The following is a 10,000-nucleotide window of genomic DNA, read 5'->3' as shown; positions in this document are numbered from 1 at the left end:
ATGTTACACACCACCGGTCACACACTGGAATAACTACAGGAAAGAAGCGTTTCTGCTCAGCGAAGCTGCATTTATCTGATCAAAATACAGTAACAGTGAAATATTATTCTAGTGTAAATCATCAGTTTTCTGTGTGAATCTGTGTTAAAGTGTAATGTATTTCTGTGATGCTCCGCTGTATTTCCAGCATCATTCCTCCAGTCTTCAGTGTCACATGATCTTCAGAAATCAGAATAATATGAGGATTTACTGCTCAAGAAACATTTCTGATTATTATCAATGTTGAACACAGTTGTGCTGCTCGATATATTTGTGGAAACCGTGATACATTTTATTTTTTAGGATTCACAGAAGAATAGAAAGTTCAAAAAAATAGAAATCTTTTGTAACGTTGGAAATGTCTTCACTGGCACTTTTGATAAATTTAATGCATCCTTGATGAATGAAAGAATTCATTTATTTTTGTGGGTGTTTTTTTTATCTTACTGACCCCAAGCGCAGTGTGTTGTGTTGGTAGTGTATCACGGGAATGATGCTGAAAATACAGCGGAGCATCACAGAAATAAATTACACTCTAACACAGATTCACACAGAACACAGCTGATTTACATCAGAATAATATTTCACTATTTATACTGTATTATTGATCAAGTAAAGGCAGCCTCGGTGAGCAGAAGACATGTTTTAACTGGTAATGATCACCTCTAGCGGGTCTGAGAGCGCGGAGCGGCTGGCGGCCGGCGGCTCTGATCTGAGGTGATGATGAGGATGATGATGTCATGTCGCTGGGCTTCTCCTCGTCTGGATCTAACGATCTGTTCGAGTAAACGAGTCTCTGACCGATCACACTCACATTCCCATCAGACAGACTCTTGTCCTGCTGCGTCTCACCTGTAACACACACACACACACACACACACACACTCAGAGGACGGCTAACACACACCGTCTGACATCACGTGTGCTCCTGTGCTTCACACACACACACCTCGAGCGCTGATGTCTGCTGGGACACGTCTTCCTGAAGACACTCGTGGCTTCACCGCAGACTCCACAGGGCTAGAGTCATGAGATAAACCAGAAAAGAGAATTAAAACTTCATCTGAAACTGAGGTGAATTCTCTCTCATGGTGACCAGACAGAGGAGTGATCTCTGTCAGAGTATGGTGTGATCTCAGGTGTGAGGGTCTGTACACCGCAGACGGAGAGACTGACCTGCTCTTGGTGCCGCTGGGAGACGGAGGAGAGCACAGGCCGCTCTCGCTCAGAGGACTGCTGACGGATGGAGACGTGTGCTCCGGAGAATCAGGAACCAGCTCCAGCTTCACCGCCGAGTCCGGACTGTCTGGATCCGGCTCAGAGCCGCTCGCGCTGACCTTGGCCCGCTTCCTAGCAGCACTGTTCCTCAACGAGCGCAAGGAGTTCAGCATCTGACAGAGAGACACAGCTCAGAGTCACGGAGGCTGACATCAGCACACACACACACACACACACACACCTCCTCGCGGTCCAGCGGCTCGTCCTCTGGCTCTCCTGCGCCGCTGCTGACCGACAGATCCAGGTGCAGGTGTGTGTCCAGTGACGAGGGTCTGCTGGTGTTTGGGCTCTGACGGAGGGATGAGGCACGTTCAGCTCGAGGAGGCAGCGGAGAACGCTTCCTGGAGCTCACCTCACCTGTGACATGTAAATGAGTGTTAATGTTTCGTCTCAAAAAGTGAATACTGAAATATAGAATGATTTAAAATGAAATGATTCTCCAACTATGTGTGTTTAATAATGTGTCTAAACCCCGCCTCCAGAAGATTAATACCTGCTTCTACATCGCTGCCTGTTTAGCTCCGCCCACAGATTCTAGATCGCTGCCTGTTTAGCTCCGCCCACAGATTCTAGATCGCTGCCTGTTTAGCTCCGCCCACAGATTCAACAGCGCTGCCTATTTAGCTCCGCCCACAGATTCTACATCGCTGCCTGTTTAGCTCCGCCCACAGATTCAACAGCGCTGCCTGTTTAGCTCCGCCCACAGATTCTACATCGCTGCCTGTTTAGCTCCGCCCACAGATTCTACATCGCTGCCTGTTTAGCTCCGCCCACAGATTCTACATCGCTGCCTGTTTAGCTCCGCCCACAGATTCTACATAAATGAACCCTTTCCGTCGTGGACTGCTGATCGAGTTTGTTCTGATTCTAACAGCTCTGAGGTGTGTGTGTGTGTGTGTGTTCTGACCAGTGATGTCACTCCTGCGGTGAGGGCTGATGTCACGTTTGTTGGGCCATGTGTTGGACATGGACAGCGAGGGGTCAGCGTGGTTTCTGCGTGGTAAGGTCGGGGTCAGCACACTTCCTGTTAGAGAGGTCAGCGGGTACGAGGGCAGCAGAAACGAGCCTGGAGATGCTCGCTCAGCGCCGGCCGACAGGAAACCACTCGTCTTGGACAAACCTGTGAGAGACAGCCGAACACTCAACACATCCAGCTCCAGGATAAATGACCAGCTGACCAATCCAACTTCATGCTTAAACCTAGAGAAGGGTTATCTGCTGAAAGGATATTAGCTGAAAATCTCAAACTAAAGGAAACACATCATGACACAGCTTCTAATTCACTGTGGTTCCCAAACTCGAATGCTTTAATGATTCCCATCTGCAGAGATTAGTAGAAGCTGAACACACGTGAGCGATCACCTCTCTCAGACTCGGACGGATGGGGGTCTTTGAACAGGTCTGGATCCGAGTCCAAGCTCCCGCTGCGGCGCAGTCGACCCTGTGACCTGCGGGTCAGAGCCTCTGATGGACCTGGGTCCAGAACAGTGGATTAAACACATGCTTCATCACTTCATTACTGTGCAGTGTTATTGATGCCTTCAGAAAATCAATTCAACAAGAGGACAGGTGGACTTCTGGGAAATAAAGCTGTGTAGAGTACATTGAGAAGTGTCTCAAGACTGAAGAAGGTTCTTACTGTATTTGGCTCCAGTGTCCTGACGGCGTTTAACAGAGGAGGACGGATCTTCACTGCTGACCTGCTGGAATAAACACATGTGTTCATCGAGACCTTCTTCACTGAGACCTCACTGATCCACATCCACACTCTCAACAGAAGAACTTTGAAACAGATGAAAACCGAAACTGATCATCTACAGACAGTGTGTGTCTTGTTTTCCATCTACTGGAGATGCAGAATCACATCATGAAATCTGCTGAGAACTGTTCAAGTAGGAGTTTAAACTTAAACTAGGAATAAACTCCACTGGCAGATGTTTATTCCTGGTTTCAGCATAAACTGACTTCCTGTTGATCATTTTCTCTTCTAATCTAATGTTATCTTGATTTAAAACCAAGCCAGTTTTCAGTCTGTCCAAACACTGATCTGATGAACGCTGGTCTACAGAAGCCTCTGCTGGTGTTTGTTCGTCTCTCATCTGAAGTCTTGTCTTCTGTGTGTGTGTTGCTGGGAAACACAGCGGATCACACACACACACACACACACACACACACACCGCCTCCAGAGAGCCACAGTTTCCCTCACTACTGAACGACTGCAATACCAACCCAAACACCACAAATCAGAGTCCGTGGCATTATCATTCAACATCAACTTAAACCTGAAAAAACAAATATATATATTTTCTTCTTCTTTCTAACAGTAGAGCAGAGACTGAGATAAACTGATCTGAATATATCTCCAGTAATGAGACGAGATGATCCACACATATAACACAGAGATTGAGAGCTGAAGAAATCAAGAGAATCCAGTAAAGCTGAGCTGCTTCAGTCCAGGAAGAGTTCATCTGGAGATATTACTGACCTTATTCTGACCACAATCAGGAGAGATCTGACACCAGGAGCTCCAGAATTACACTAAAAGAGCTTCGACTGGATCAGACACTCTCAATCAGAGACAGAAGACGTGAGGAGACGGAGTGTGAAACAGCAGAGTTTGATCATGTGTGTGTGTGTGTGTGTGTGTGTGTGTGTGTGTGTGATGATGATGTCATGGCTCACCTGATCAGGTGACGCTCCGTTGCTCTGGAGCTCCACAGAGAGGGCGGATCTCTCCCAGGGCAGCTTGTTCTTCCCTTTCCCGGCGCTCACCATCCTCCTCTGCTCCGTCAGATCCCCGTCTGAGCGAGAGCTGTGAGCCCGGCCTCCGTTCAGAACCCAGTCCAGATCGGCCCCGGAGCCCAGCTGAGGCGTCTGTCTCTGTCCCGGTTTAGGAAGAGCGAGCGCGTACTCCAGGGATCCGTCGGGAGCGAGTCGAGGGAGGATGTGTCGTGCTCTCCGCGCCTGTACAGCAGCCATCAGGCCCTCGGCGTCTCCGGCCAGCTCCACTCCATCCACGGCCTTCACGAGCGGCTGCTTCTGACCCGTGTCCAGACAGTAGTCCAAGACGGCGAAGAGCTCCAGAGCCGCGTGACGCACCTTCCTCTTGCTGTCGGCGAGCGCCGGCGCCGCTTCCACACACAGGCCGGGGATATCGCAGTCCTTGCGCGGGTGTGTGAGCAGGGCCGCCGTGATGATGTTGATGACGTCCTCTCGAACCCTGGAGTTCCTGTGCTTGAGCTGACACACCAGCAGATCCAGGACCTTCTGCGGCCCCACCGTCCTCATCAGCTGCCTGAAGACGTTCATGTACTCGAGCCGCGTCACGCTACGGGAGTCGCCCAGCGCTCGCACCGTCACGCTCACGATCTCCTTATAATAGCGCTCCACATGGCTCTCCAGCTTCTGGATCAGCAGGTTGATGAGCTGCAGCGCTCCGCACAGGACCCTGAAGTTGCTGTCGTCCAGGAGCTTGCGTAAGAACTGTATGAAGTCCAGGATGCTGGCGGAGGAGAGCTGCTGGAGATCCAGCTCCAGGAGGATGTTCTTCAGCTCCTCCACGCCGCTGGTCCGGCTCTGATAGTTCTGGAGGTCCAGGAGCTGTGCGTGTAACTCCTGGGGAATCAGCCCGTACATCATCATCATCAGAGTCCAGACGGAGACACGGACGCACCGCTCATGCTGACGAGGGACGGGAAGAGTCACATGATGCAGCGACACACCTGGAGTCATCAGGAAAACACATCAGATCAGATGTGAGTGTGTTTGTGTGTGTGTGAGAGAGAGACAGCTGTGTGTAAAGCACAGCTGAGGCTGTTGAGATGATTGACAGAGAGCAGCTGAACACATTCTGCTGTAATTATACTGTTATGTCTTCGGAAGACTTTTGTCTTTCTAATGCACAAATCCACTAATTTCTTATTCACATGTTATACAGGGGTTCCCAAACTCGTTTGTCATTTCAACCTCTTGCAGCTATTCTATTTACTTGAAGAACCCCTTACAGACAAATATTTTAATAATTAAGAAACACGGTTCTCTGACGTTGGTTAATGGTCACATGACACGCAGGTAAACACAAATAAAATATACTTTTTTTAGTATCTTGAGTGATGTGATGTGATAAATGATTTTTTTTAATTTTTAAATAACGGATTACATTACGGACTACTCTTTCTGTAATGTAATGTGTAATCAGTAACGGACTCAAACCCACAGAAAGAGTTTATTCATCGATCAGTGACGAATAATCTGAGAGTTCTCGGCGGGAAACCAGCTGTGTCTCTTCTACATTCACTCAGATTCTCTCATCTCATCTAACACACATTCTACAACACTAATCAATCTCATTCATCATCGACGATTGTTTGGGATTTTCGTGTTTTTTTAAGCAAATCGACAACACGCGCAGAATTAATCTACAATACACTATTTAAAAACACCCAAGCACATTTACACACGAAACTGACTGAAATGCCTGACGTGTTTTAGTGAGAAATCAAACCTATTATCGCAGATCGCTCCGACTTCTGTCCAGATTGTGTGCGAGTCTCGACGCGACGCGGTCTGATTCACCGAATCTGCTTCTTCTGCTCCGGATTCGCGTCCGATTTTCGGTGTTTTTCTGTGGGATTCTGATTTTCTCGCTGCTTCCATCACAACACTCAAGCAAAATGGCGCTGATGTCACAACCAGCCGCTGCCATGGCGACGCGCCCCCCCTGACCCCGCTCTGTCTGGTGGGCGTGCGCAGTGCATTGTGGGAGGTGTAGTTCTACACTACATAGGTATTTGCGTGTTAAATCAGAGACAGCAACGCTTTCATTTGAATAAACCGTGCATTCGCTTTCGAAAACGTATTGTTATTTCGGCTTCATCTGGGCTTAAAAAGTACAAATAATAACAAAGATTCAAAGACTTAATATTCTGATTATTATTATTATTATTATTATTGTTATATGCGCACGATAGTGTATTGATGTTATTATTATACTATTTAACGCATTATCTGCACCTGAGCTGCAATTTTAAGATAAAAGTTATTTTTAAAGCGCAGTCGCGTCAGAGCTTTTATTTGGGGCTCCCCGCGCTTATTTCCCGGAAGTGACGGGCGCGCCGATTTCTGTTTGTTTTCCTGACAGTCGCGGCCGTGTTGTGCTCCAAACTGCCAGAATCAGCCAGACACACAGGTAAACAATGAATGAACTCTTTATTGCTGCACTTTAGTTCTCTAAATGAGCGTTTGAGCGGGTGTGAGCGCGCGTCTGTCACAAGCTGAGCTCTGATGCTAATGCTAGCAACAGCTTTATTGGTTCTCTTCAGCTGACTGATGAAGATGGTTGTGATGTCTGATATTGACACTCGTCACTCCTGATGTGATCTCTGCTGTTCGTGGAGGTGTGTCACATTTAGGGCGCTGAGGCTGCTGTCTACATAGGGATCGTGTGTTCCCTAGACAGGGGTCGAGTACACACTTGAGTCTGTAGAGCACACAGAGAAAGCCTCCTCGAGATCACGGAGATATATTTACAGTCTGAGCTGATTTATTGAATGAGTGTGTGCAGATACAAGTGATGACAGGAAAAAATAAACGTACAATCTTACAATAATAAACAGCAATAAAATGGTATTAAAAAAAGGTATACATTAACTATTGGTTTATTTATTGCAAGATATACATTTAAAAGTACAATTAACAACAACAATGGAATAAAGAAATAAAAAGGTCATTGAGAATTTTTATCTCAATTATTTTTACTTAAATTCATGATGTTTATATCTTACAGTCTTATACAGCAATTATGAGTTTATATCTTGATTTTTTTATCTCAAATTATTATTTTAGTTCTTGTAATTATTAGTTTTATCTGACAATGATGATTTTATATCTTGCATTTATGAGTTTTTACCTCAAAATTTGTTTAGAATTTTGCATTTATTAGTTTGTCGGGTAATTATGAGTATATATCTTGCCGTTTTTAATTAAAATCTCACTATTTTGAATTCATGTCTCACAGTTCTGAGTCTATTTCTCACAATTCTGACTTTTTTATAGTTGTCTTTGGTCAGAATTGTAAGAAAAGTTGGAAAAAGTGAGATTTAATAAGATCCAGTTACCTTTTGAATATGTTTTTGCAGTGTCAGAAGCAGAGGTGTGGTGTTTTGTGAGTGTGTGCCAGTGACACGTGATGATAGTTGTGTTCTGTAGTGAACATGTCTCCTGACGGCTGCTGTCTGTTCATCTGCGGAGCTCCTGGGGGTTTAATGTCCCATCATCCCTGTCTCTGTGAGTCTGTAGGTGTGTGACGCAGCTCTGTGTGTGTGAGGAGAGGCTCAGAAGCTCTGTGTGTGTGTCCTCAGATGGAGCAGCAGGCCGAGCCGTACATGTTTGTGAGCCTGATGCGTCCTCACTCCGAGCAGCTCCTGCAGGGTCTTCAGCTCCTGCGCCAGGATCACGAGCTTCTGTGACATCGTGCTGCGGGTCGGAGACGCCAAGATCCACGCACACAGAGAGTGCTGGCCAGCATCAGCCCGTACTTCAAGGCCATGTTCACCGGGAACCTGTCGGAGAAAGAGACGTCTGAGGTGGAGTTCCAGTGTGTGGATGAAGCCGCTCTCAAGGTCAGCTGACACACACACAAACCAGTACAACATGAAGTCAGATCTCTTCTGGACCACTCCCTATATGTCCAGAAACAACAAACACATGATTTATATCATTGCATACAAAACTGAACTATTTCATACTGAACAGTAGTATAAAGCATACAGGTTGAGACCCATGCAGTCGGTACTGATGAAATGTGTTCTGTTTCCGTCTCTCGTCAGGCCATAGTGGAGTACGCCTACACAGGAACCGTCTTCATCTCACAGGAAACGGTGGAGTCTCTACTTCCTGCCGCCAACCTGCTGCAGGTCAAGCTGGTTGTGAAGGAGTGCTGCAGCTTCCTGGAGAGTCAGCTGGACGCGGGGAACTGCATCGGCATCTCACGCTTCGCCGAGACCTACGGCTGCCACGAGCTGTGTCTATCTGCCAGCAAATTCATCTGCCAGCACTTCGAGGAGGTTTGCCAGACGGAGGAGTTCCTGGAGCTGACGCGCGCCGAGCTGGACGACATCGTGTCCAACGACTGCCTGAACGTGCTGACGGAGGAGAGTGTGTTCTACGCGCTGGAGTCCTGGATCAAGTACGATCTGACCGAGAGACAGCAATACCTGGCGCCGCTCCTGCACTGTGTGCGGCTCCCGCTGCTGAGCGTCAAGTTCCTGACGCGGCTGTACGAGGCCAATCACCTGATCCGAGACGACCACGCCTGCAAACACCTGCTCAACGAGGCGCTCAAGTACCACTTCATGCCCGAGCACCGGCTCTCCTACCAGACCATGCTGTCCACACGGCCGCGCTGCGCTCCGAAAGTCCTGCTGGCCGTGGGGGAAAGGCCGGGCTCTTCGCCACGCTGGAGAGGTGACCCCACACCACACACACACACACGGGATCACAGCTAGAGTTAACTAACACTAACACATAGCTTCAGTGTGTGTGTGTGTGTTCATGATGTGTGTGTGTGTCAGCGTGGAGATGTTCTTCCCGCAGACGGACTCGTGGCTCGGTCTGGCTCCGCTCAGCGTGCCGCGCTGTGAGTTCGGTGTGGCGGTTCTGGAGCAGAAGGTGTATGTGGTGGGGGCATCGCCACACACATGCGTCAGGGCATCAGCTACCGGCGGCACGAGAGCAGCGTGGAGCGCTGGGACCCCGACAGCAACACCTGGGCGTCTGTGGAGCGCATGGCGGAGTGCAGGAGCACGCTGGTGTGCTGGTGCTGGCGGGCGAGCTGTACGCCCTCGGAGGATACGACGGACAGAACTACCTGCAGTCTGTGGAGAAGTACGCGCCCAAGCTCAAGGACTGGCAGCCGGTGGCACCCATGACCAAATCACGCAGCTGCTTCGCCACCGCCGCGCTGGACGGCATGATCTACGCCATCGGAGGATACGGCCCCGCCCACATGAACAGGTACCACGCCGCACTGCATTCTGGAGGAATTATGTTCACCTATTGAACCTGTGATCCTCTGATCGGTGTGTGTTTCAGTGTGGAGAGATACGACCCGAGCAGAGACTCGTGGGATATGGTGGCGCCGATGTCAGATAAGCGCATTAACTTCGGCGTGGGGTGACGCTGGGCTTCATCTTCGTGGTGGGAGGACACAACGGCGTGTCTCATCTGTCCAGCATCGAGCGCTACGACCCGCAGCTGAACCAGTGGACGGCGTGTCGACCCATGAACGAGCCGCGCACCGGTGAGATCACAGCTACACACTGATCTGAACATTTACAGAACATGAGAGTAATGCATGCACCGTACCAGACCTGTCCATCATCATGCATCACAATCATGCAGAATGCAGTTATACGAGCCCTGAATTCACACTGTCTCTGTGTGTGTGTGTGTTGTGTTGTGTGTGTTTCTCAGGCGTGGGCTCTGCTGTGTGGATAACTCTCTGTATGTTGTTGGGGGTCACTCGGGCTCCTCGTATCTGAGCGCGGTGCAGCGTACGACCCATCACGGACAGCTGGCACGACTCCAGCGGGATGATGTACTGCCGCTGTAAACTTCGGCCTGACCGCGCTTTGACCCCGGCCACACGGCTGACCCTCAGAGACATGAGGAGTGTTTCAGGAGA

General features: G+C 48.9%; 1 protein-coding gene and 1 pseudogene across 6 annotated transcripts in view; one reads left to right on the top strand and one right to left on the bottom strand.

Annotated features, from left to right (window-relative positions):
* LOC113102206 (TOG array regulator of axonemal microtubules protein 1-like) overlaps nucleotides 1-6,218 on the bottom strand; it is a 10,349-nt gene extending 4,131 nt beyond the window's left edge. For 3 of the 6 annotated variants that reach the window (XM_026265772.1, XM_026265773.1, XM_026265769.1), the window contains exons 1-9: nucleotides 5,822-6,213; nucleotides 4,000-5,039; nucleotides 2,957-3,020; nucleotides 2,680-2,790; nucleotides 2,225-2,437; nucleotides 1,499-1,674; nucleotides 1,216-1,430; nucleotides 989-1,059; nucleotides 703-891 (exon numbers count right to left, since the gene is read on the bottom strand). In XM_026265772.1, the coding sequence (XP_026121557.1) occupies nucleotides 703-891; nucleotides 989-1,059; nucleotides 1,216-1,430; nucleotides 1,499-1,674; nucleotides 2,225-2,437; nucleotides 2,680-2,790; nucleotides 2,957-3,020; nucleotides 4,000-4,962 (2,002 nt within the window). In that variant the 5' untranslated portion in view covers nucleotides 4,963-5,039; nucleotides 5,822-6,213. Of the gene's footprint in view, nucleotides 1-702; nucleotides 892-988; nucleotides 1,060-1,215; nucleotides 1,431-1,498; nucleotides 1,675-2,224; nucleotides 2,438-2,679; nucleotides 2,791-2,956; nucleotides 3,021-3,999; nucleotides 5,040-5,821 lie in introns of all 6 variants that reach the window. The other 3 variants (XR_003290720.1, XM_026265771.1, XM_026265770.1) reach the window with 3 other exon arrangements.
* A 275-nt stretch (nucleotides 6,219-6,493) lies between these two features.
* On the top strand, nucleotides 6,494-9,977 carry LOC113102205 (kelch-like protein 28; annotated as a pseudogene).
* Nucleotides 9,978-10,000: the final 23 nt, after the last annotated feature.

Source organism: Carassius auratus, unplaced genomic scaffold (assembly GCF_003368295.1).
Source record: "Carassius auratus strain Wakin unplaced genomic scaffold, ASM336829v1 scaf_tig00217695, whole genome shotgun sequence".
Lineage (NCBI taxonomy): Eukaryota > Metazoa > Chordata > Actinopteri > Cypriniformes > Cyprinidae > Carassius > Carassius auratus.
This window is presented reverse-complemented; position numbering and strand designations above follow the sequence as displayed.